At 59.6% G+C, this 26,453-nt stretch overlaps 1 protein-coding gene across 1 annotated transcript; it reads right to left on the minus strand.

Annotated features, from left to right (window-relative positions):
- Nucleotides 1-3,447: 3,447 nt before the first annotated feature.
- LOC102569135 (long-chain-fatty-acid--CoA ligase ACSBG2) lies at nucleotides 3,448-23,497 on the minus strand. Its single transcript, XM_059723564.1, has 13 exons — nucleotides 23,494-23,497; nucleotides 20,288-20,541; nucleotides 20,083-20,171; nucleotides 18,934-19,054; nucleotides 18,571-18,651; nucleotides 18,059-18,208; nucleotides 15,172-15,336; nucleotides 7,219-7,400; nucleotides 6,476-6,709; nucleotides 6,059-6,276; nucleotides 5,708-5,847; nucleotides 5,148-5,394; nucleotides 3,448-3,576 (listed from the first exon to the last, which is right to left on the minus strand). Exons 1-13 carry the CDS (start codon nucleotides 23,495-23,497, stop codon nucleotides 3,500-3,502), a joined length of 1,962 nt encoding a protein of 653 aa, XP_059579547.1. The 3' UTR covers nucleotides 3,448-3,499.
- Nucleotides 23,498-26,453: the final 2,956 nt, after the last annotated feature.

A 26,453-nucleotide genomic window follows, 5' to 3' on the forward strand; every position in this document is an offset into this window, starting at 1 on the left:
TCTTGCAAAGACCAAAGTTCCTGACTGCTTTGTGGATCCTACCAGCGAGCTCAGCATCAAGCTGTACACTGCTGGTAGCAGCAGAGCCAAAGTACAAAAACTGGTCAGCAACATGCAGACGAGTGCCATCTAGGCCAGCTGCTGCTGCTGCTGCTGCTGGTGCTGCTGGTGGTGGCAGCAGGGGCCGCGTGCAATGAGGGGGACTGCTGCTGAGACAGTGGCAGGTGCACAGGATGACCAATGGGAGCCCGTGGAACATGTTTCCCCCACGGTTTTAGGAGATCCTGAAGCGCTTTCGAGAAATGCGAGCTGAGCAACGCTACCCTAGCGACTCTGGTGAACCACTGCAAGATACAGGAGGTGGTAAGGGCAAGGAACACCAAATTGCCCATAGACTTACTACCTAGGACAGCTGCCAGGCCATGTGGGAGCAAATCTTCCACGAGGACTTGCAGGAGGAGCCCAGAGACCTGAACCGGCAGCAGCCCCCCGGGCCTGGAGAAACAGCGCAGGGCAGAGAGGTCCGTCCAACTGCCCAACACAGACCTGCCACTGACAAGCAGAAACAATCGACCACGACTTCTAGGACTGCCCATACACCAGAGAGGTGTGGAAGGAAGTCTGTGTGCTCCTCCTGGTGGTGACAGGGCTCAGAGACCTGACCAGCGAAGCGGTTCTCTACGGGCCTCTGAGCAGACACACACACCCCCCACTATACACACGTGCACACCCCCCATGCACAACCCACCCCACATACCCCCAGCCACCCTCCCCCTCCACACACATCTCCCCAGGCAGCCACCCAAGCCCCATATACCCAACAACCCCCCACATATCCCATACACACCCACACACACACCTCCCCACAAACCCCCCATACCCACGCACCCCGCCACACACATTTACCCACACCCCCCGCACCCCCTAACAAACCCCATACCCCTCCCATAACATACAAGACTAAGACTTCATTATGCGCTACGATGCAATCACCTCCATGTGCACTACATAAATGCGCACGAATCAGGACAAAAATATTTTTTGAAATAAAATTAAAATATGTTATTGGGGATGTTTGATTTTTAGTTGGGTTTTTTTTTCCAGTTCTAAGATAGTGAACCCCCTTCCCAAAAGGAGCACTTCTAGGGGTAAGGGGAGGGACATCTGATGGCAAAGTTTGGGGCGGGACTTTCAGTCTCGAGATGGCGACCAGGGGGCGGGGCCACCCTTGTGGCCCTCGAATGCACACCAAAACTCATTAAGCGGCCCTCCAGCCAAAATAATTGCCCACTGAGATCTAGGGTGACATTTGGGACTGGCTCTGAAGAGCCTTGGTGCATGACAAGTCTTCTTCAAGCTAACTGCTAGCCCCAACATCTTGCATGGGTCAGAGACCTTGGTAGGAGAAGTTGTAGGGCATCAACACTGTGAGCCCTGAGGGCTGCATCCTCTGCAAACAGGCCCCTCGTGACCATCTCCTTCACTTTGTCTTAGCTCTGAACTTGGCAATGTTAAACAGTCCTCCATCATGTCTAGTGCTGAGACAGACACCCTCTCGAGCATCAGGAAACACGTGTTCAAGCAGGAATGAGAAGTAAATGTTAAACAATATGGGAGCCTGAGTGCAGCCCCGCTTCACTATCCAGCACCGTGGAAAGAAAAGGCCGACCGCAGGGGCTGACCTGGCTACACAAGACATCCGTAGCTGCCTCAGCTTCAAGGGAGATGTGCACAGTCAGAGGAGGGACCGGTCAGTCCCTGACGAGCTGCCCGGGAAGAACAGGAAGGTGCAGGGACAGAACCAGGAGAGCAAAGGGCAAGGGAGGCAAGCAGACGAGAGCGCAGGGAAACCGCGGGCCGGCTCACCAGCGAGGGGAGCTGTTGGTGGCAGAGGCACAGGAGCCACCCTGCAAGGACATTGCCCCTGACTTCCCACACTAAAGACGTGAGCAGAGAGCCAGCACAGTGACGCTGGCAGAGAAGGGGAAGGGCCGCGCTTGCAGTACAGAAAGACAGCGCAGCACCTGGGATCACGCGGGGGGAACAGAGGATGGCTGGGTCTGGGGAAAGTCACCCCAGAGGAAGACACCTTCGAGCCAGCGCACTAGTCACAAAGGTGTGAGTGACCCGTGAGGTCCCAGAGGACTGAAGAAGAGGAAGCTCCATCCTTGACGGTTTTGAAGACCCAGCTCGACAAAGCTCTGGCTGGGATGATGTAGTTGGGGCTGGTCCTGCTTGGAGCAGGGGGTTGGGTTAGATGTGGCCTCCTGAGGTCTCTTCCACCCTCATCATCCGTGGCTGTGTTTGAGAAGAGACTGGACAGTCACGGGTCAGGGATGATGTAGGAGGAGCAGCACCAGGAGTCATTGTGAAGCCCAGGAGCCCCCACACCTGCATCGCTTGGAGACCCGGGAAGAGCTCTGCAGCGCAGGGCAGGGGGAGCTCGGAGAGGATGGTGCTGAGCCGCAGCAGAGCCGGGCACAGCTCCACCACCGCCTTGCTCATGACACAGGACGGACGAGCTACGGGCACTTGGCAGGGGTGAGGTGACGGCCAGGGGAGCCCTGACGGCAGCGGGAGGCTGCCAAGGGCAAAGCTGCATTGGCTGAGGGCAGAGCGGAGGGTGCTGGGCTTTGCTGGTCACCGCGTGGGACTGTTACAGCTGGGACGGTTTCTTCACCGCCCCGAGAGGCGCCGGGTGCTGGCTGCAGCCCAGGATGGGGACGGGGACTGGGCTGGGCCAAGGCTCCTGCTGGGACATGGCCCCGGAGGCTCCCGGCTGGGGATCTTGCCCCTCGGCTCAGGGCCAGACCGCGCACTCGCAGGAATATCGTCCCATGACCATGGTTCTCCCCTCGGTCCCTACGGGTGCGAGAGGCCGAGGAGGGGCACGGTCCTCTTCCCGGGGTCTCTCGGGGGATCCTTGAAGTGCGAAGTCCAAAGGGCAGTCATGGCACAAATGCAGACTGGGGACTAGGCAGGCAGCAGCAGTGCGGGCAAGCACCAGGGGGCTATTGGGGACGGGGAAGTGGGTAGGAGCCCCCAGGGTGCGGGGCACGCAGGGTAGAGCCACGGCCTGGGGGTGGGCAGGTTCTGGGGAGGTTCCCAGTGCAAGGACCCAGAAATCCCAGGCCCTGACAGGGCTCCGTCTTCGCTGCGGCAGGGACCCACCGAAACTACCTGCCCCCGGACACCGCAGCCCGGTGGGAACGGGACCTCCCTGGGGTGCAGGAGGGGTCCCAGGGACACGGCTCCCAAACCCCAGACCAGCCCGCCGGGGGCCCCATGCCAAGAGGGGGAGGGGGTCCCATCCACAGCTGCCATCGCTGGCCCCTCTGCCGCTCCGGGCCCCCACCCGGGTCAGTGTGGGTCCTGAGGGCAGGGCCATGCCCCACACGGCTCAGCCCCCTGCCCGTCCCCAAGGAGCCTGGACACGAGGCACCGCTTGTCCCGCACTTTATTGTTGCTGCTTGCGCGGCCCCAGGAGCCGGCAGTCCCGCTAGTCCTGGTAGCAGCCGCGGATCGTGTCCTCGTGGGCGCTCAGCACCACCCGCCGCTTCAGCTTGGCCGTGGGACCTGCGGCCGAGCAGAGGGACAGCGTCAGCCTCCCGTCCGCCTTGCCCTGTCCGCACTCCTCTCCACATTGGCCCAGGCCGTCCGCACCCCAGCCTAGGCTGCACCCCGCACCCGGCACCTCGGGGGGAGGGGAAACCCCCTCACACGTGGAGCAGCAAGAGGGGAAAATGCCCTCCCTGCCCGGTGTTTTGCCCACCCCTGGCCTGGAGCATCCTCGCCCAGTGCCCGCGCAGCCGCTGCCTGACACTCCCGCGCCGGAGAGCGCACAGCGCTGCTGGGCTTGTCCCTGCCGCTCGCTCTACCTGCTTCTACAGACAACGAGGGTGGAAGGAAGCTCAGGACGTCACGTCTAGTCCAGCCCCTGCTCACACCAGGACCAGCCCCAACTACGTCACCCCAGCCAGGGCTGCAAAACCTGCAAGGATGGAGCCCCCTCCACCTCTCTGGGGAGCCTCTTCCAGGGTTTCACCGCCCTCCTCGTGAGAGTTTTTCCTAATATCTAACCTCAACCTCCCTTGCTGCAGCCTGAGCCCACTGCTCCTAGTCCTGTCATTTCCCCCACTGGGAACAGCCCAGCTCCGTCCTCTTTGCAAACCCCCTGCAGAGAGATGAAGGCTGCTGTCAAATCCCCCTCGGTCTTCTCTTCTCTAGAGCCTTCCTGCAAGCTGCCCATCACAGCTCTGGTGAACTACAAACCCCACGGGCTGGCGGGACACGTGGAGAAGGGAGCGCGGAGCCCCCAGCCCGTCGCGCACAGGCTGCCTCGCTGAGCCGTTGCAACCCCTCGCGTCCCCTCCGCACCGGTCTGCCTTCGCCCCTCGGTCTGTCTGACTCACGGGCACCGCAGCCACATGCAGGCAAACCGCGGTTCGTTTCACGGTCATCCCCACTCCTGGACTCTCAGTCTTGATCCCCATTGCCCTACAAGTGCCACGTGTCTCTGTGCCCCCAGTGCCGAGCCCCCTTGCCCGGCCAGATGAGCGCTTCCTGTGCTGGGCGGTGGGGGCACAGCACGGGACGAGGGAGGAGGTGAGGGGAGAGGGAAGAAGAGCGGGAGCTGCCTGTGCCTGTCTTCTCCAGCCACGACCCTCCGGGTTTAGGCCCAGCACGGGCATGGGCACCGGCACTGGCACCGGCACAGCCCAGCGACTGCCTAGCAGGAGCGGAAAACTCCTTCCTGGCCCCATGCAGCCACCAGCAATGCCCAGCAAGAACCAGCAAGGCCTGGTGTAGGGGGCTGCTGGGCCTTCCCCAGGCCAGCCCCAAGGGATCGGGGGGGCCCAGGCCAGCTCTCGCACGCCGGCTGCACTGGGTGAGGGCAGGATCGTGTGGAGGGGCAGGCAGATCCCAGGGGCTGCAGGGAGGCTCCCAGGGCCCTGGAGCGGCTGGAGGCTGGGGCGGCCCCGGGAGCTGTGGGCAGTGGAAGCCGGGCAGGCCCCCTGGCCGGAGGGGTCAGGCTGGGCATGGCCAGCTCTTCCCGGCTGCACCCGTCCGTGCCAAGATCCAGCCCTCGCCCCCAGCCCCTCTCAGGCTCCCACCCCAGTCCCAGGGGCCGGGTGCCCAGCACTCACCCAGCTCCCCACCGGCGATGGAGAAGTCCCTGGGCAGCAGGGCCCACTTCTGCACACGATGGGCGTGGGACGGGGCACGCTGGTTCACCCGCTCCACGCCCTGCTGGATGGCCTGGTACACGGCCGGGTCCCGCGTGCTCAGCACCTCCGACACCCGCGTGGCCTGGCTGCCCAGCTCCCGGCAGAACCGCACGGCCTCGGGGCTCAGCTCGTCCAGGGGCGCCCCCGACTCCGGATCCACCTGGCACTGGGGGAGGGGGAACCCGTCACACGAGGGCAGGTGGGCAGCCGGTGCGGGGAGCAGGAACATGGGCGCAGACCCTGCTGTGGCAGCCACGGCTCTGCCAGGGCAGGCGCTGGGTGTGGGTGAAGGGAGGAGACATCAACCGTTGCTGCACTCGGTGGCTGGGGCCAGGAGCTGCCCTTCCCTGCAGCAGCTACACCCCTGCCACCCCCATGGGCTGCCCAGTGACACCAGGCCACATGATGCCCACGGCTCTCCCTGCGGGACCCATCCTGCCGGGACGCTGGGGGCAGGCAGGGCCCGGAGGTGTCCCCACCTTCAGAGTGAGCAGCATGGACAGGAACTTCCTGCCGTCGCCGACCAGCATCGCGTTGCTGATGATCGGCACCTCCCTCTTCACTGCGTCCTCGATGGGCACCGGGGCGATGTTCTTCCCGCCCGCCGTGATCACCAGCTCTGCAACCGGCGCAGCATCATGGGGTGGGAGGGCAGAGCCGTGGCAGGGGGAAGCCCCGGACAAAGAAAGTGAGGGTGGGGGGGGCAAGGGGCAGTGACAGGACACAGCAGGGCGATGTTTCCTCTGCCAGCCCTCTGCACCAGGCCCTCCAGCCCCGCACCACCCCAGCCCCTCGCACGCCCACCCACCCCAGTGTGCACCAGCCCTTACCCTTGATCCTGCCCACAATGTAGAGGAAGCCGTCGGAGTCGTGGCGTGCAAGGTCCCCCGTGTGCAGCCAGCCCTCCTCGTCCAGCGCCTCCCGCGTCGCAGCCTCCATGCCCAGGTAGCCCATGAAGATGTGGCGGCCCCAGCAGCACAGCTCACCGATGCCCTCTGCGTCCGGCTTCTCGATGCGGGACCTGCAGCCTGGCAGCTCCTTCCCGCAGCTGGAGGCAGCGCCCGCACCCTCAGTGGCAGTGGAGGATGTTGTGGGGGTGCTCCCTGTCCTGAACCCCCTTCACCTGCACCCCCAGCTGAGAGCAGGGGCGCTTGTCCCCGCCCGTGCCAAGTGCTCAGCCGTCACTAGCTCCTGCATACCCAGGCTTGCACCTTTGCCCCTGCCCCCACCCCCTGGCCCTGCCCCACCTGAGTGTGCAAGAGGACTGCGGGGTGCAGGTGGCGTGTGTCCCAGTGCTCTCAGTCATGCCGCACATCTGGAGGATGGGCAGGTGGAGGCTCATGAAGAACTGCAGCGTGTCCTTGGCGGTGGGCGCTGCCCCGGTCAGCAGCACGGCACAGCGCTGCAGCCCCAGCTCCTCGCGCACCTTCCTGAACACCAGGCGCTCGGCCAGGGCGAAGCCCCAGGGCAACGAGCCGTCCCTGTGGGGTGGAGGAGAATTAGGAGGGCTGAAGCTGGGGAGGTCTGTGGGGCTGGCCAAGGCTGCTCGTTCAGGCTATGAATTTCAGGGGCACTTTGCTGAGCTGCAGAGCTGTCCTGGGCCGCAGCCTGGCACTGCCTGCACTGGACATGCTCTGCCCCAAGTGCCCCCAACCCCTTGCAAAGCAGGGACCCTGCTGGGCATGGCCACGGTCCCAGCGCCGCCTCCCAGCCAGGTCCCTCCCATTCTCTCTGCACATCTGGCTATTCTGCCCCCGGGGCAGCGCCTGCACAGCACTCCGTCCCGCTGCCTCTCGCCCAGCTGGCTGATCTTTCCCGATCCTCCTGGACTCGAATCCTGTCTGCCAGCATGTTTGCAATTCTCCCAGTCGCAGCTCGTGTCCCTGTGACCTGACACACACAGCCTGTCTGCCCTGTGCCCCCCCGCGCTGCCCTCCCCACTCGCCCCGATGGTGCCACCCACCCCGTGCCCCCAGCTGCCCCTACCCACCCGTCCAGGCGGCTGTAGCTGGCCTGCAGCCCGATGCCCCGTGCCCACTCCACCAGCTTCCTCTTGCCCAGGGACGACTGGCTGAAGGCGGCTTGGAGCTTCTCCTCCATCTTCTCCCACACGCGGGGCACAGCCCCAAGGACCGTGGGGCGCACCTCCTTCAGCGTGGGGAGCAGAGAGCCCTGGGCCCACACAGCAAGCAGGGTCAAGGGAAAGGGGTCCCAGCTGGGGGGCCCTGGCAGCCCACACACCCACAAGCAAAGCTGGTGCCCCTCCCCTGGGGACCCCCCTCCCGGCCCCAGTGAGGAGCTGTGCTCTGAGAGGGCTGGACCCTGCTGCGCTCCCTGCCCTGTCCGGGGCTGCAGCGCTGCACTGACCCCTGGGCAAGGCCAGACCAGGCCAGCCTGAGGGGTCCAGCAGGAGGGCCTTAGGGGGACAGACAGACTGGGCCCCTCCAACATTGCCCCAGCTCCGGGGGCAGCACAGACACCCCAGTCGGGGCTGGGGGCGGGGCAGGTTGGACCCTGGGCAGCTCAGAGCCTCTCCCTGCCTGTGACCCGCAGAGGCAGCAGACAGGGCAGCAGTGGTGGGGAATGGGGCAATCCTCAGGGAGGAAGGAGCAGCCCCAACTGACCCCGGGTCAGTGACCTCACGGCGAGGAGTTTGGTGCCGCTTGTGTATGTGTGCATGTGTGTGTGTGTGTGTGCATTAGGTGTGTGTGCGTGTGAAGCATCTCTAGACTTCTCCACGAAGAAACATCAGGACTGGTTTGATGAGAACGAGCAGGGAATTCAAGCTGTCATTGACAGAAAAAGGAGAGCCTTCAAAGCCTGGCAGAACGACATCAGCTCCGAACAGGAGCAAGACGGCTCTCCCCACATGAAAGCCAAGACCCAGAGGAAAATTGGAGAGGGAAAGAACAAGCGGGGGGAGGACAAAGCAAAAGAGATTCGAAAGTCTGCTGACAGCCGCGACACGCGTGGTTTCTTAAGCGCAACCAAAGCAGTCTTTGGGCCGAGCACACCCGGAGCCGCCGTGCTGAGGTTCAAGAAGGAACAACGCTCCCTAAAGACAACTCCACCACCAACACCCGGCGAAGGAGCTGTCTTTCAAGAGCTCCTATGCTAGGATGCTAATGTTGAAGACAATGCCTTCAAGGCCAAGCCCCAACGCCCCACTAAGGACTATCTTGCAGATCTGAAAGCCATTAAGCACAAGAAAAACAAAGCGTGCAGTCCTGGAGCTTCAACTTAGGAGCAAGGTGGATAAAACTCTCTCACCAGCTACACATCATTATTAGGAAAATCCAGAAACATGAACAGATTCCCAATGGCTTGAGAGATGCTCAAATCGTTTCCGTATTCAAGGAAGGAGATAGCTCAGACTGCAGCAGTTATCTTGGTGCCACGCTCCCATTCAGAGCTGCCTTCTCCTCGACAGACTCGCTTGCCCACTGAAGGGTTTCTACCCAAGTGCCAGCGTGGGTTCAGACCACTCAGGCACAACACACACCATCTGTGTTGCTAGACAGCTGCAGAAGTGCCGTGAGCAAAACCGAGGTCTTTTCATGGCCTTTGTTGACCTAGCTAAGGCCTGGGATTCAATCCAGAGAGAGGCCCCAATGAAGAGCCTGATGAGATTTGGATGCCTGCCAACATGCTTTACCATTACCAGTCCCCTTCACAATGTTGGCTACAAATGTCCAACTCGGGATCCTTAAAATTCTAGTTTATTAGGCGGATTGAAACACTGTAATCACAAACCTTGGGGCTGGTCCACACACACACATGCACACATGCACACACATACACACACACACAGTAGCAGGCTACAGAGTCAGGTATACCTATCCTACAAGCGCTGGAGTCTGTCGTTGAGGCTTCTTTCAGCGTGGTGTTATCTTCCAGAAGGGGGTCGCCGGCTGGTCCTTCTGGCTGGCCAGGTCTGGTCGAGTTGGAGATCAAGAGGGCGCCACTGAGGGTCACTTTTCACTGCCTTTTATCTGTCCTTGGCAGACTTTGGTGACTCCCCAGTTTTCTGGTTTGCCCAATCCAGGGGTCATTGACCCTCGTGGGACTTCCCCCCCCGGTGGCTACTGGACAGCATCTGTCAGCCCCAGGGGTCGTCCGCACGTACGTGCTGGTTTGGGAGTCCGTTGATGAATTTAGAATAGGGCTCTGGGAGCGGTCGATCTGGAGATATTCAGCCCAAAAGTTGGTCTCTGGTGTTGATTAAGTCAGTCCAGGGCTTCTAGCCCTTGATCAGTGAGGTATAGAGATTTCCTGGTTGTTACGCTGTCTTCTATTGAGTTCAGCTTCCGGGTGATAATTGCTGCCCGCTTCCATGTTACACATTCAATCACTGATTCACTCATTCTTTCAGAGGCCAGCCTGATACAGGGAAGGGCAGTTTGATTCCTGCCTTTGTTAACAATGTTACAATGTATAACTTACTAAAACACATTTAGTTGAAAGTTGAAAGGTGAGGAGTATAAAATATACGCTACAAATGCCATGGCACACAAATAGATAAAAATACCAAACTACAAGGGGAGATACAAACTGCACACATACAAATTTTAAAATACAATTCCTTATCTTAAAGTGAAAGAGAGAGGAAGGAAGAAAAGGTAGAAAAAGAGAAACATATCCAAAGAGGGGAGAGCAAATGCAGGCAAGAGGAAACGGGGGCTTTCTGCTACAACAACACCATGACACCTGCCCTAAGCAACGGTGCAGAAATGGACCCGTTCACTGTCAGAACTGAATTCCAGCAAGGATGTGCACCTGCCCCAGCGCTCTTTTCCACCTGTATTGCAGCTGTCCCGCGTGTCACTGCTGACATACTTCCATCGGGAGTCAGCATTCAGTATCGCATGGATGGGAATCTCCTTACCATCAACCGCTTATGTTCCAAATCCGGGATAACCAGCACCTGCATTACTGATCTGAAATATGCTGAGGGTTGTGTCATGTGCCCACTCAACTGAGGAGCTCCAGGTCATTCTTGACTGCTTCTGTAAAGCGTATGAAACACCCGGTCTCGCTGTAAATATTGTGAAAACCAAGGTACTTTACCAGCCTATCCCAAAGCAGCCAGCTGCTCCTCTGCATATTACAATGACAGCACAGCCCTTGGAGAAGGTTGAGCACTTAGAAAGTGTCAGGGCAGGGAGGCCGAGATCATCCCTGCCCGGCGGCTGTCCAACCTCTTCCTGAACACCTCCAGTGATGGAGAGTCCACACTGTCCCTACAGGCTACTCCACTGCCTTGCCATTCTCACAGTGAAGAAGTTTTTCTGGATATCCAACCTAAACCTACTTTGCTGCAACCTCAAGTCACTGGTCCACGTCCTCCTCTCTGCAGCAAAAGAGAAAAGCTGCTTTCCCTCTTTAAGGCAGCCCTTCCAGTATTTGTGGACTGCTGTCATGTCCCCTCTTAAGTGCCTTTTCCACAAGCTGAACAAGAAAAGCTCCTTCAGCCTTTCCTCCTATGACTTGCTTTCCAAGCCCTTGAGCATCTTTGTTGCTGCTGTGGGACCCTCTCCAAAATCTCCACAACCTTTTTAAAATGTGGAGCCCAGAACTGCACACAGAGTCCAGGGGAGGCCAAACAACGCCGAGCAGAGGGGCACCGCCACCTCCCATGTCTTGCACCGAATGCTTCTACTGATGCAGCCCCAAGCGCATTGGCCTTCTGTGCAGCCGCATCACACTGCGACTCGTGCTGAGTCTACGATCTCCAAGACTCCCAAGTCCTTTTCCACAGCGCCGCCATCCAGCCGGGTCCCCCGTTTTGTACTGGTGGTTTTGATTATTCCTCCCTAGCGCAGCACCTTGCCTTTGTCTGCAGTGAACGGCATCCTGGCAGCTCCAACCCGGCTTTCCAGTCTGTCGAGATCCTTCTGTGCTGCGCTCGGGTCCTCCAACGTGTTTGGAATCCTTCCAAGTCTTGCTGTGTCAAATGCAGACTTGCTCCAGAAGTTTTCTATGCCAGCATCCAAACCATTAATGAAAATGTTGAATAGCACCAAGCGCGGGGCAGACACCTGTGGGGCTCCACTTGAAACCGCCTGCCATTCTGACATGGACCTGTTAATAATTACCCACTGCTTGTGGCAAATGAGTTGGTTCTCTATCCACCTTTAGTAGCTTTTTCCAGCCCACATCTCCAATTTGTTTATGAGAAGGGTGTGCGCGACCAAGTCCAAAACCTTGCTGAAGTCCACATACATGACACCCACAGCAGGCCATTTGTTCAACAAAGTAGTTAACTTGTCAAAGAAGGAGATCAAGTTTGTTCGACATGATTTGTTTCTCATCAGCCCACGATGGCTGCTTGTGACCAGCCTTTCTGCCTCCAGAGGCTTGCAAATGGCTTTCCTTAGGATCTGCTCTGGTAACTTCCCAAGTACTGAAGTAAGGCTAACTGGTCTATAATTCTCCAGATCCTCTTTTTTTACCTTTCTTAAAGAAGGGCACTACGTTGGCCTTTTTCCAGTGCTCGGGAACCTGGCCTGTCTCCAACAATTTCATCAAGATCCTTGCCAAAGGCTCTGAGATCTCCTCTGTGGGTTCCTTCAGGACCCCGAGGTCAGACTCCTGAGCCATCCATGGACTCACCAATGACTTCCCTATTCACTGGAAGACTGTCATCCCTGTGTCAAGGGACTGCCGATGGTGGTGTGTGTGATCGTGTACATAGCGGTGCTGTAACACTGCGCGTGGCATGGGCCCTTCCTGCCCAGGAGCTGAGGGCCTGGTTCCTGACTGAGATCCCAGCAGCGCCTAATTGGAAGGGGAGGAGGGGCTCGTATCAGGCTTTAATTATCAGTCAGCCACTTCCCCCTGGGAGTCTGTGGCCCCTGCATGCCGATAGAAGCGTTAAATGAATTGACCAGGGCTTAACAGATGCACTCAGGGATCGCAGGGCCACAGCAGAGAAGCTTCTCTTGCATTGGTCTTTACCACTAGATCAGTTCTTCCCAACAGGCAGACATAGAAGATTACAGCTGGAAGGGACCTCAGGAGTCATCTAGGGCAACCCCCTGCTCAAAGCAGGAGCAGCCCCACCTAGATCATCCCAGCCAGGGCTTTGTCTAGCTGGATCTTCAAAACCTCCAAGGATGGAGCTTCCACCACCTCTCTGGGTAACCCGTTCCAGTGTTTTACTACCCTCCTAGTGAGAAAATTCGTCCTAATATCTAATTTAAACTTCCCTTGCTGCAACTTCAGACAGTTGCGCCTTGTCCTGTCGTCTGCCCCTACTGAGAACAGCCCAGCTCCATCCTCTTTGCAGCCCCGCTGCAGGGAGGTGAAGGCCCCCTCGGTCTTCTCTGCTGCACACTCAGAAAGCCCAGTCCCCTCAGCCTCTCCTTAAAAGATTGCTTTGTTATAAGTGCACAACTCTGCTGTTGTCCTTGTTGAACCTCATGAGTTTTCTTTTGGCCCAATCCTCCAATGTGTTGAGGTCACTCTGAATCCCAGCCTGACCCTCCAGCGTATCTACTGCTCCCCCCAGCTCGGTGTCATCCGCAAGCTTGCTAAGGGTACATGACATCCCATCTTCCAGAACGTTATTGCAGATATTGAATAAACCCGGCCCCAGGACCGACTCCTGGGCCACTCCACTTGATACCGGCTGCCAGCTAGACCTTGAGCCATTGATTACTGCTGTCTGAGCCCGACGCTCCAGCCAGTCCAGCCACCTTAAAGTCTATTCATCCAACCAGTACTTCCTCATCTTGCTTGCAACAGTGCTGTGGGAGACAGTATCAAAAGCCTGGCTAAAGTCAAGGTATATCATGTCCACTGCTCTCCCCGCATCCACAGAGGCAGTCATCGCATCGTAGAAGGCAGTCAGGTTGGTCAGGCATGACTTGCCCCCGGTGAATCCATGCTGACTGTTCCTGATCACCTGACCCTCCTCCAAGTGCTTAGAAATGGATTTCTTGAGGACCTGCTCTGTCATATTTTTGGAGACTGAGGCGAACCTGACTGGTCTGTAGTTCCCTGGATCCTTCGTCTTCCCTTTCTTCAAGATGTGCCAAGCCATGTGGAAACACGTCTTTCACAAGGACCTGCGTAGAGACCTGAACTGGCTGGTAGCCCATCGAGCCCTCCCAGTGAGGGCCCAGAGACACAGAGAGGGGCAACCAGGGACATATTTTTCCAAAAAAAGAAAAAGGGATTTCAGTGCAAAAGCAGCCCCAAGCTCATGAAGCATGAAGACAGGGGAGCATCGCCCCATCCTGCAGGGAGGTTTGGGTAACGTGTGGGAATGATGGGACACGGGAAAGGATAGAGCACAACTTCACACAGGCGAGGACTAAGACCAGGGACTTGAGCTATAAATGAGGCTCCTAGGCTGGCAGCCATGGAGGAGAAGAGGGGCAGGGCTGGATGGGGAGCTGTACATGACCGTGGATGAGGCAGCCAGGAAAAGGGCCGGGGTGATGCCAGGGTGTGCTGGAGGGGTATTTTAGCAGACAGGAGGAGGACCAGCGCAAGGCACCAGAAAAACCCCATTGGAAACAGCCTGCAGTTCTGTCACCCACGTTCAGGACCAGGGCCCTTAGCCTGGCCCAGGGGTGGAGAAGAGCAACTGGGACAGGCAGCGGGAGAGAGAACCAGTCCAAACAGAAGTGAACAGAGCTCAGCTTGTTCCACCCGACAGCACAAAGGTTGGGCAATGGGATCAGCTCTGAACTGCTGGGGATGAAGAGGAGGGAGGGGAAGAGTCAGGTAGTGAAAGAGCAGTGTGGGCTCAGAGAGGAACGAGCACAACCTGGTCCAAAATGAATTGAGCACAGAGAGAGGAAGAAGGATTCTGGCGATCAGAGAAGTGTTGCTTTGCAACGGGGTCAGAACACGGCAGGCCTGGGCAAGGCACCGCACGGCGTCAGGAAGGCTATTGTGCAGGTGTGGAGCAGCGGGGCAGCGGGGGAGACGGGGCGGATCTGGGAGCAGCGATCAGCGTGTGACACAGAGGCTGAGCCAGGTGCCGTGCTCGTGGCAGGGCGGGAAGGGAAAGCACAGTCTGTGGGATGTCTGGACACCTCAGGCTTCAGGGCTACTGTGGGTATCGGCGAAGCGTAGGGGGTGCACGTGAGTGCACACGCACCCCCTGAGATTGGCTGGGCCCCCCCTGACAGAAGCGCCGGCATGTGCGCACTCAGCCCCCCATCCCAATTTTTTTTCTCCCTCCGCCCCCGGCCCCCCAGGCAGCGATCAGCTGCTTGTGCCCCCCAGCATTAGCGGCACCAGTCACCCGTGACTGTGGGTGTCTGCCGGGGCCAGGGAGGAATTCCCGAAGGAAGGCTTCAGCTGCTTGTTCCCCCGCAGACTCCTTGGACTACAAGCGGCTGCCAGCGAAGGCAGGACACGACCCTCTGGCCTAGGACTGCTCCTGTGGGATGGAGCTGCTGCAAGGCGCTGCAGACACCCGGGGCTGGGGAGCCCCTCGCACCCTCAGGGGCACTGGCAGGATGAAAGACAGGGACAGACAGAGGGGGGCTGCAAGGCAGGGCAGGAGGCACACGCTGCCCCCCAGGCTCCTGCCCAGCCCAAGAAGCCAGTGGCTCCAACCTCATGGGGGCAGGATCTCCTAGACTCTAGAGCATCCCGCCTCCGTCTGGGACGCTGCAGCCACCGCTAGGGCTGAGCTGGTTTGTCTGGCACAGCTCATGTGGGACCTTTCATTCCTGGGGGCAAAGCCAGACCCAGGGGAAGGCGGGGGCGATGGAGGATAACTGGGGAGGGAGGGGGGAAGGAGCGGGGGAGACATCCCAGGCAGCAGCAGGTCACCTCCCCGGAGCTGCTGCTGAGACTGCAGCCCTTGGCCTTGGGCACCTGACTGGGCAGGGATCAACTGGGAAGTCCGACAGGGGCTGCTGACTCTTGCCCACCACCCCCTGCACCCTCCCACCACCACCCGCAGCCGGGTCCCCATTACCTTCAGGGCGCTGGGCTGGGCGAAGCAGGTGGTGCCCCCCATGTACATGAACAGCCAGAGGTCTGCGATCTGCGCGGCGATGTGGCTCAGGGGTAAGTAGCTGAGGACCACCTCGTGATCCTGGAACCCCAGCACCTTCTTCAGCATCCTGGTCTGCCACGTCACCTGCAGTGGTCCAGGCATCACTCAGCATTGGCCCAAGCCCAGGCCCCTGCTCACCTGCTAGGGCCAGCAAGCTGCGTGGCCAACGTGCCACGTGCTGTGGCCACGAGAGCCCCGGCTGGGTGTGGAGGCTGGACCCAAGCAACACATGGGCCTGCTTTCAGGGCACAGCCAGCTCCCATCCCACCCTGGTCCCTCTGGTACCCGGTAGCTGCAGCCTGGCCCATCCCATCCCTGTGTGTCTCGCTGTGCCCCGCCCCCAGCACCCAGGCTAGACTGGGGCAGGTGCTCGCTGCAGGCCTCAGACACGCTTGCCCAGTATCTGGAACATGATGATGACAGGGGCTGATTAAGGACCTAGAATGAACCTACGCTATGGATAACATGTGCTTAAGCCTAAGCGTGCGGAGGGATGCACTCAGCAGTAAGGAGCAGCCTGGGAGGTGGCATGAAGTCTGCTGGTCAATGGCCTGACGCGTCTACAAAGCACTGCCAGCAGACAGAGGCAAGGGCTGCACTGACTCGGTGCTTCCCCTCTCAAGGAGAAGGATGGGATGCTGTGCAGCTAGCCAGAGTCCTACTAACAGCTCCTGCGTCCCTGGTCATGGAGCGCGGGAAGGCAGCAACATATCGTTTGTCACCAACTGTGGCTGCTATCAAGGGCCTGGGCCAAGCTACAGATGTGCGGCTCAAGCAGGAGGCCCCAAGACTCTTTCTGAGTGACCACAGAGTGAGCCTCTGCGCACATCACAGCTAGCCAGGCCAGCAAAGGAAAGCAAGCGACTAATGTCCAGCTGAACCGGGTCAAATTAAGCAGAGCCAAGGGCCTGAAAGAGAGCCTAAAAGAAGGCCTTAAAGTAGATCATCCCAGTACACCGTAACATCAGTCTGCAAGTGCTAGCAGTAGTGACTGAGGTAGCCCAATGTACCGACTGCGATCTGGCTATAACAGATACGTGTGTTAAGAGGTGGGACCAGAGCAACCTTGTCCGTGACGGCACAGACCAAGGTTAAAAGAAAACAGGGCACTGGCTGCAGGCTGGGTTGGACACTGGCTGGCAGAAGCACTGATCAGCACACGTACCACTCACACAAGGCTCTGCCAAGACAGTGGCCGAGGACAGAAATCCCATCCAACCAGCACCCTCCTGCTCCATAAAAGTGCTGCCGTTCAGCTCCCAAAGTCCCAGTGAACCAAGCCGGTGAAATCAAATGAACCAGAGGAAGTTTCTTAGATCAGCAAATAACCAGTTGATGGAGGGGAAAGGTCCTCACTGAGGGTCTGGCAGCTGTACTTAACTCTGTGTCTAAGCTTGCACAAAGGGGTCTCATCACAGTAGGGCTTTGCTCTTGTCCAGTGGACAAATGCTGCCCAGTCCTGGCAGTGAAGCGGGTCACTGGGCAAGCTTCACCTCTGGGATGGACTACCTCCTCTCGAGCCGGGTGACGCAGCCAGAGGGGAGGGTTAAAGACCCCACAGGTGTGCCCCAGACCCCCAGGGTAGCCCCTGGCAGCACGTGTGGGTGAGGCTGGGGTGTGGGCTGTGGCAGAAAACCACCTTTGTTTCTCCCCAAAAAACTCTGCTATGTGACAATGTGATTAGGATGGGCCCAGCAGAGAGACACATCCTTACCCTATCTCTTTAGGTAACCTGAGCTGGATACATTCCTGATGGAGGGGGGAAACCTGCTCCCTCTGCCTATGTGACTGGCATCACATACCTGGGTGAGGGGCTTCCTTCCTGGTGGGCTAGAGTCTGCCTGGCAACTAGTGATGTATTTCAAATTGGTTGGCTGACAGCCAACAGATGCTGGCCTCCATTGGACCAAGTGAATGAGGTCACAAGGGCTATATAAATGAAGGACCGCCCAGGAGGAGGGGGCAGCAGCCATGAGGGATACTCAGGAACCAAGAAGAGCTGCACCGTCTGAAACTTGCTCTCTCTCTCAAAACTCGTGATCAAGGAATGGCTTGCCTCCAGAGGGAATCTCCAACGGCCTCTGGATGACACTTGTGAGTAAGCTACCTGAGATCCAACTAGATATACAGCTTGCAGTAACTCAGATGTGAGATCAAAGGCTACCCCAGCCACAGGAGTTTGCTCGATGGGATTTCTCTGATATTGCTCTACCCTGTACCCTAGTCTAACCCTACCCTCTGTTAGCAGTAAAGTTCTCCTGTGTACCTAGTGTGGGAGACTTATTGGGGGGTAGGTTTCATTATGCCTAGGAGGCCCCTTGGGTCTGCGGACTAAGGGAGACTATCCTTTTTGGCCCCCGACTTGGGGAGGAGCCCCAAGTTCTTGTATTGGGTTGAGTACCCATAGGACTATTAGGCCTGTGTTTCCTCAAGGACACAGGCCCCAGACAGTCCCTTCTCAGGGTGGTGGCAGCACACGTTACCCCTGGACTCTGTCGTGGGGCTCAAAAGGGGGTCTGCCAGGGCTTAGGTGCCCCTGGAGAGACACATGGAGCCCGGAAGGTGGACGGGCGTAGTGAGGTGGGAGGCTGAATGCAGGAGCTTCCCCTACTGGCCCACCACATGGGCAGGGCTTGGGGGAATCCCCCCCCCCCGAGGAAGATGCAGCAGCTGAGCAAGCTGGGTGCACTTAGGTGTCTGGCTCAGGCACTACCCACCGCCTGGGGCCACCCTGCTCTTCCCCCCTACCCCATCTCCCTGCAGGGCAGCCCTGCCATGCTGGGCTCAGGCTGGCAAAAGCACTCACATTGTCGTGGCTGAGCATGACGCCCTTGGGCGTGCCCGTGGTGCCCGAGGTGTAGATCAGGAGGCAGCAGTGGTTCACACACTGGGAGCGGATGATGGAGTCCAGCTGCAAGTCCGGCACGGTCCTCCCCAGCTCCATGAACTCCTCCCACTGCCAGGGGATGGGTCAGCGGGTCAGCCAGGATCAGGGCCATGGTGGGGAGCAGCTGCCCCCTACCCACAGATGCCATGGGAACAGTGCTGGAGTAGGAGAAGGGGAAAGGGGCCAGGGTCCCTCTAGGCTGACAGCAAAAGGGCCCCCAGAGGACAAGTCATTGGAGAGGCCACACCAGTACCCCAGCAGGCTGTGCTGGGAAGGCCAAGGCTATGGGACTGGGGGTGGGGGCTGGTTTGTGGTGTGGGGGGATACAGGTGCTGGGGGTGGTGTAGGGTGCTGGGTAGGGGACACACAGGAACACAGGTCCATGGGAGGTGGGCTTGCCCTCCTCCCTGATCACTATGACAGGCCCGTACTGTGTACACGTTGGGTCTCTTCTCCTCCAGCGGGTCGCGGTACTGGACGATGGCCTTGAGGTGGGGCAGCTGCTTCTGCACCTGTGGGGACACAGCGATCAATGTGACTGCCACAGGGGGAGGAGAGGCCCCCATAGCACCCCCATCCCAGCGCCAGGTGCCCCATGGGGTCTGCCTCCCCAGGCTCCCTGGGAGGGGGAGGGCATGTGGGGGTAGATAAGAGCCTGCAGTGGTTGTAAGGGTGACACTGGCAGCCCAGGGCAGGCACCCCTTGGGGTGAGAGGGGCAGGGATAGGTGAGCCCTGTGGGTTTAGGGGGGCAGGGAGGCAAGAACCCCCTTGAAGCAGAGGATGCTGCCATCACCTGCAGGATCTTGCTGAGCTGCGCGTTGTCCTCCACCACCACCACGTTGGCCGCACAGTTGGCGGCGATGTAGCCACAGGCCTCGGGGGAGCTGGTGCTGTAGATCCCGACCGCCAGGCCCCTGGGGTGGGGAAGAGCAGCAGCGTGAGGCTGTGAAGAAACCCCCCTCACTCTCCATCCTGCCTCGGGACTTCCCGCACACCCCTCCTCTTGCACCTGTGTGCTCTTTGGTTTTAACCAGGTCACCTATGTGACAGAGCCGGAGAGAGAGAGCGGGGAGCTCACTCTTCCCCCGTCCTGCGAGAGGCACATTGGAGTCAGTCATTCTGGAAATCACTTGCACAGAAGGATGTGCCCCCAGAGCAATCCTACCCTCTCAGTGTTTAAGTGAGTAGCTTACCAGAAATTTAGCTAGTATATTAGGGATATGTATTTTAGTTGTGGTATTCAAAGGGTCCTCAAACCCTTTGTTTTGCTGAAGGTGTTCTTCTCTAAAAATCTATTTTCTCTATGTCTACCCCCATTCTCTCCCTCCCTGAACAATAAAAGGGTACCTGCATGCAGCGAGCTGGCTGTGATTCCTGTGGGGAGAGGAGTCAGACAGCCATTACAGCTCCCTTGGCTCAGCTAGCTAAGATGGGCAAGGTTTTTTACTGTCCTCCAGTAGAGGAGGCTACTTTTGAATCCTTTGAGCTCACAGAAGCACCCCAAGATACCACAATGGGCCTAAGCACTCCCAAGGTCCGCAGGGTCTGTGTCCCATGGGCTGCACAGAGCCCTAACAAAGACCAGGGCCTGGGTGGTGGTGGTGGTGGTGACCCCAGGCTTGTGGGTATGCTCCTAGAAGGGGTTGGCCAGATATAGGCACACCAGGGGAGACACCCAAAATGTGGTGTTTGGTTGGGAGCAGTGAGGCAGGTGACTCAGCGCAAGAGCGAACCAGGGGCCCCGCAGAGATGCCCCATCAGCCCAGCCGCACCCACTCCAGTCCCACCTGCTCCAGAGCCACTCGGGGACCTGCCCAAGGTGCCCCTCAGCCAGCCACAACCTGCGCCCACACCAGGGCCAGGCCCGTGTCCCCTCACCCAAGCAGCGATGGCACCCGCGTGGGCCCCCATCCCACCCTGCAGCGTGAAGGCACCCCCTTACCCGGCCATGATGGCCCCAATGTCAGCGATGACCCACTCGGGGCTGTTGGAGCCCAGGATCGCGACGCCGTGGAAGCGCTCCAGGCCCAGCTGGGGACAGCAGAGAGGGGTCAGGTCCGCCTCCACTCACCTGATCCTGCCCCAACCACACCTGACCCCGCTCCGGCCCAGCGCTGCTCAGCCCCGTGCCCGCAGCGCCTGCTCACCTTCAGGAAGCCCTTGGCGGCGGCCCGGCACTGCTGCTGGTACTGCCGGTAGCTGAGGCTCTCCCACGTCTGCCCCCGCTTGTACGCCAGGGCGGGCCGGTCCCCGTGGCGCTCCACCGCCTCCTGGAACAGCTGGTGCACGGTGATGGGGGGCAAGGCCCTGGGGCCCTCGGGGTCCAGGCGCAGCCGCACCGCCCCGTCCGCACGTGTGGTGAACAGGGTCTCCGCCGGTGCCACGGGACCACTGCAGCCCCCTGCGGGCAAGGGGGCAGGGCGGTCGTGGGCACCTGGCACCAGCCATTATACAGCAGCCAAATGGGGACACTGCAGCCATGCTGCCCCTGGCACCACACACCCACAGACTGACCCTGTGCAAGGCACTGTACGTGCTGCCCAGAGCAGGTCCCTGCATGTGCCAGTCAGGCAGCTGGGTCCACCCTGCACCCCTTCACCTCCTGCTGGGACCTGGACCAGCTGTGTGGCCTCAGCTCCCCACCTGCAGGGCTGAGGGCACCAGCCCAGCCCTGCCCCAGGATGCACGCCACGTCCTGCGCTCACCTGCGTGGCACCGGCGAGGGGCAGGGAGCTGCCATGACCTCCTGAGCCATTCCTGGCAGAGTCTGCTTTTCAGCCAGCGTCCCACCCTGCGCACTGCCATGTGGACGTGCCCTGCAGGGAAGAGACAGTGGGGAATGCAGCATTCCCGGTGCCCCTGCCCAGGCAAGGGACCCTCTTTTATCCAGGGAGCTGGGGGAGCACAAACGTGAGGGGCACGCAAGCTGCACGTGTCCCTTCTGACCCCCATGACTGCCAACGGGGCAGGTCCCAGGCTGTTGCCTACCTGTGCAAACCTCCTGGCTTCCCCAGCCCTGCACCCTGTCCTGCCCCAGCCCTCAGGCCACCCCCTTTCCTGCCTGTCCAGGGGGCACCAACACTGCTGCCAGGAATGTCTCTGAACAGGCCGGACACCCCCAGGCCCTGGGCAGGAGGAGAGTGGGTCTGGGGCACAGGGGCTGCTCTCATCCATTCTCCCTGGGGAAGGTAAGGATCCAGCCAGGACACCACACCATGAAGCTGAAGTCAAGGCCCAGAGGACGGTGATGCCAGGAAAGCGCTGCACTCTTGGACGAGGGGTCCTACTCCTGCAGCCAGGTCGCACCAGCACGGAGGAAACGCACAAATGGAAATTGGCTTGAAACCTGGGAAGAAGTGATCGTGACAGCATGGACTTTGTGGCTCCTGAGAGGGAAGGGTTGAAAACAGCAATAGGAGGACACAGGATTGTCCTTGTTTTGATTCAAATGACTGAGAGAAACCCATGGGCAGGCAGCCTGAAGGACAAAGGGGTCACAATCATGGAAAGGTTGGGTGGAAAGGATCTCCAGAGGTCACGTAGTCCAAGGATGTCAAACTTCTCTGGCCCCAGAAGAGCAAGACTGTGCAGGGACAGAACCAGGGAAGTAAAGGTGCAAAATGACACACAACTGGCAGGGGATGGTGAGACCACGCAATGGGGCCTGGAAATGCGGCAAGCAGACGAGAGATCAGGGACGCCGCGGGCCGGCTCACCAGCGAGGGGAGCTGTCAGTGGCAGAGGCACAGGAGGTCGAGCCGCTCCGCGAGGACATTGCCCCTGGCTTCCCAGAGTAAGGACCCGTGAGCAGAGAGCGAACACAGCGGTGCTGGCAGAGAAGGGGAAGGGCCGCGCTCGCGGTACAGAAGGAGCACAGCAGAGCTCTTGGGCTCGCCCAGAGGGGATGGAAGATGGCTGGGTCTGGGGAAGTACACCCCAGAGGAAGACAGCTTCCAGCCAGCGGCACTATTCACAAAGGTGCGGGTGACCCGCGAGGTCCCCAGGGACTGAGGAGGAACACGAGGCACGCGTCCAGAAGGGACAAAGGAGGACCCAGGGGTCTCCAGAGCCGGCAGCCTGACTTCAGTGCTGCAGTTACTGGAGCAAAGGACAAAAACGCTCAGTCTGTAAATACGTGGAGGAGGAAGAGCCAGAGCGAGTAGCCGGCACGGACTGGGAAAGGACCCATCGTGCCCAAGCAACTGGATCTCCTTCTCTGCCGGGGAAGTGCTGTGGTGGAGGAGGGCAAAGAGACACCAGAGAGCTGGACCTCCGCCAGGCTTTGACACACTGCCACGGGCCCCCCCGAGGAGGGGCAGAAACGTGGGCTCTATGGGATCACAGGGACGTGGGCTGGCAGGGCCCTCTGGAGGTCACGTTTCAGACCAGTCCTGTCCAAACCGTCCCAGACAAGCGCGTGTCTGACCTATTGCATAAACGCCACAATCAAACCTGGCGCGTCACTGCAGGGCCCCTTGCCCAAAGGCACCAGAAGCACCGGGACCTGGACGGGGGGCAAAGACAGTGTCACCGTGGGGGGGCACACAATTGACTGAATAACCCCAAAGCAGGGTAACTAGAAATGGGTCAGCTAAGACTTACAGGTGGTCTCACGTGGGGTTGTGCAGGGGTCTCTTCCAAGGCCCACGCAGCTTAACAGTCTCGCCAGTGACTCGGCTCCGGTGCCCAGTGTCTGGCATCAGGATGTAGCCCGGGACCCGATCCCCCAGCGCCCCTGGGCCCTGCCACTCGGGCACACGCAGGCCCCCTCACCGACTACCTGAGCAGTTCCCTCTGGGCAGCACCGCCCTGCGAGCCATCGCCAGTTCATAGCAAGTGGAGCAGGGCAGCGCCTCAGCCCTGACCCCGCTCCATCACCCTCACCGGCTTCTGATATCGAGCACACCCCATGTCTAACTGCAGTAGCTCAATTATGAATACGTTTCCCTTTCAAACTGATTGCCTCTCCCTTGTTAGCACATTCCTAGGCAGCTATTCCAGTTGGCAAATATTTTGGGATCTGCCCTGATGTGTCTATAGAGTCAGTGTCTCACCCTTCTTGGTCTAAGGGGCTTGATTGAATTAATCAAGTCCTATTGCAATTAATTAAATGGTAAACTCCCAGCAGGATCAAGGTTTTTGTGCATGTCACTTTGACCAACAACAACCAGGGATGGACCCAAAAGGTTAACATCTACAATACAATCAAAGGCAGTGACCTGCCACCCTGGGGGCTTTGTCTGAGCTCTGATGCTTTGTCCATGGAGAAAATACACTTTGAAGAATGAGTGTAAGGAAAGAGGGAAGCTGCCAGCAAAGCGCGCTCATCCCAGGAGAGAAGAACCACACTGACCCATCGTGAACCGCCCCTGCCTGACCGCCCTCGGTGGCGGATCCATGCCTGATGACAGCCGCAACGATCAGAAGCGCTCCCTTGCCCATGTCAATGAGAAAACACTATTATGGCCAACAGAGATACTGGACTTGATTTAGCTTGCTTTATTTGTTAACTGCAATAGCCTTCCAGTCATTTTCCTATAAGGTTGTTATCTAATTAATAAAGCCTTTCTGCTAAATATCCATGGGAGTGTGGTGTCAATCCTCTCAAAGCACTAAATATCCCGTTCTATATGCAACAGAACTGGTTCAGGCAGAGCACGGCCTCCCCTCCAGGCACATCTGAGGCAACACTAGGAGGAGCTGCCCACGCGTGGGAGGGCGACTGGCTCCGCGCCAGGGTCCCGGGAAGTCGGCTCCAGCGGAGCACGGCTGACGGGGTCCCACCGACTGGCTCGGGTCCAGCTGCCTTGCTGGGGTAGCCAAATCTCACCTTGCTTTTGTCCACACGCACTCGCTACTTCTAGGTTTGCACAACGGTGGCCCCGTGGCCCAGGCAGCCCCCCAGCCCACCCCCTTCCCCTGCAGTCACATCTCAGAAGAGCTGCCACGGAGAAGGGGAAGAACACCTTTTCTCTCTTGCTGCAGCACACATGACACACAGCAATGGCTCCAAGCTGCAGACAAGCACGTTTAGACTGGATACCAGGAAAAACTTCTTCGCTGTGAGAGCACGGAGACTGGATCACACTCCCAGGAAAGTGGTGGAAGCTAAATCACCAGAGGTGCTTGAGAAGAGGCTGGACAGCCACGGGTCAGGGATGATGTAGGAGGAGCAGCACCAGGAGTCATTGTGAAGCCCAGGAGCCCCACACCTGCATCGCTTGGAGACCCGGGAAGAGCTCTGCAGCGCAGGGCAGGGGGAGCTCGGAGAGGATGGTGCTGAGCCGCAGCAGAGCCGGGCACAGCTCCACCACCGCCTTGCTCATGACACAGGACGGACGAGCTACGGGCACTTGGCAGGGGTGAGGTGACGGCCAGGGGAGCCCTGACGGCAGCGGGAGGCTGCCAAGGGCAAAGCTGCATTGGCTGAGGGCAGAGCGGAGGGCGCTGGGCTTTGCTGGTCACCGCGTGGGACTGTTACAGCTGGGACGGTTTCTTCACCGCCCCGAGAGGCGCCGGGTGCTGGCTGCAGCCCAGGATGGGGACGGGGACTGGGCTGGGCCAAGGCTTCTGCTGGGGCGTGACCCCGGAGGCTCCCGGCTGGGGATCTTGCCCCTCGGCTCAGGGCCAGACCGCGCACTCGCAGGAATATCGTCCCATGACTGTGGGGGTCTCGTCTCGCTCTCTACAGGCGCGAGGGCCCAAGGAGGGCACGGTCCTCTTCCCGGGGTCTCTCAGGGGATCCTTGCGGCAGCAGGACACCGACACTGCCCTCGTGCCCCTGCTTGCCCTTTGGCAGCTCAGGCTGTTCCTAGTGTTTTGGGCTCTGTGCCTCGCAGCTGCGCAGAAACGCTCTCATGCAGTTTTAAAGACAAGTGAGACCCACTTTCTAGAGCAGTTTAGATAGGGACCATCCTGCTGGAGCAGGGGGGGCCAGAGGTGACCTCCCAGGGGCCCTTTCTCCCCTACTGTCCTGTGGCTTGAAGTGCACAGGGCCCCCTGCCTCCTGCCGCCCCAGGAAGGCTCCCCCACCCCTGCCCAGCCCTTGCCCCAGGTCTGGCAGGGGAAATGGGCTGCCAGGGACAGGTGCCCCGTCTACACAGCCCCCAGTGCCCCGCTCCGCACCACGACCCAGTGGCAGCATCGATTGGCTCCAGGCCCCTAGGCAGGGCCGTGCCCCACATGGCTCAGCCCCCCTGCCAGGCCACATGGGCACGACCCCTGCTCCCAAGCAGGAACCATGGGCACAGCGGGGACCGAACCGGCCTGTGTCTGGGCTCTGGGCACACGGCACACGGCACACGGCTCGGCCAGCGCCGGGCAGAGGCTTCAGGGCCCCAGCTGCCCACCTGTCTCTGGCCTCCTGGACTGCACCTGCACCTGCTCTGGCTCCGTCTCCTGCTCCGGCTGGCTCTGCCCCGGCTTCACACTGGGCTGTGCCCCGGCAGCGGCACTGGGAAGGCAGCATCGCCCCGTGTCCGGGCGTCACCTGGAGCTCAAGGAGGAGCTCGGTGCACGGGGCGGGGTGCAGGGGCAGGGCATTGCCCTTGGGCTGGTGGAGGGAGGTGGGGGCCAAGGGAGGACGCTGCCTGCCCCTGCCCCTGCCCCGGCCTACACGGAGTATGCCCATGGCCCACGGCCAGGCCCCCGTGCAAGACAGGGGTGGTGCATGGGAGAAGACCCTGCAGGCAGCACTGAGGTGCTTAGCATCTCCTCACCCTGCCTTTTAATATGTATATATATTTTTTTTTTCTGCTGTGTGTATATATACACAGCATCCAGCGTAAGTTCCCGTTGGTTGGTTGGTTGGCTGGCGTGTACACCCTCAGTCTCAGGAGGTGACCTGCAAAACACTTGATGAGACAGGCTGTTTTGGGTGACGGCCCAGTTGCCAGCTTGCAGATCTGGCTCATGTACCGTACCTGCAGGAACAGGTGGATGTCTGGCAGCCCCCTGCCCCCAGTCTGCTTATTCCTCTACAGGCTCTTCCTTGCCACCTTCTCCATCCTGGATCCCCAGAACATGCGCGCACAGCTCTCTGGACTCTGTGGGCGATACGCCGCGGAGGGGGGAAGACCAGTACACCCGTAGCAACACTGCCTTCATGAGTGCCACGTGCCCCCCCATGGAGAGCTGGTGCACGTGCCACAGACTTAACCTCTGCTTCACCTTGGCCTGCTTCTCCCAGGCCTTCCTTCCTCTCAGCCTGGGGTCAAACTCCACCCCGAGGATCCTGATCCCCTCACAGGGGACCGAGACCCCCAGGGACTCCAGGTCCCTGAGCTCACCCACGGCCAGGCCCCTGCTGCCGCT

The sequence above is a fragment of the Alligator mississippiensis genome, chromosome 3 (assembly GCF_030867095.1).
Source record: "Alligator mississippiensis isolate rAllMis1 chromosome 3, rAllMis1, whole genome shotgun sequence".
NCBI classification, from domain to species: Eukaryota; Metazoa; Chordata; order Crocodylia; family Alligatoridae; genus Alligator; species Alligator mississippiensis.

Coding starts and splice junctions, on each gene's coding strand:
- LOC102569135 (XM_059723564.1), bottom strand. Junction 6,710..7,218: donor AGCTACAGCCGCCTGGACGG/GTGGGTAGGGGC, acceptor TCCACCCCACAG/GGACGGCTCGTTGCCCTGGG. Junction 5,848..6,058: donor CATTGTGGGCAGGATCAAGG/GTAAGGGCTGGT, acceptor CGCCGGTTGCAG/AGCTGGTGATCACGGCGGGC.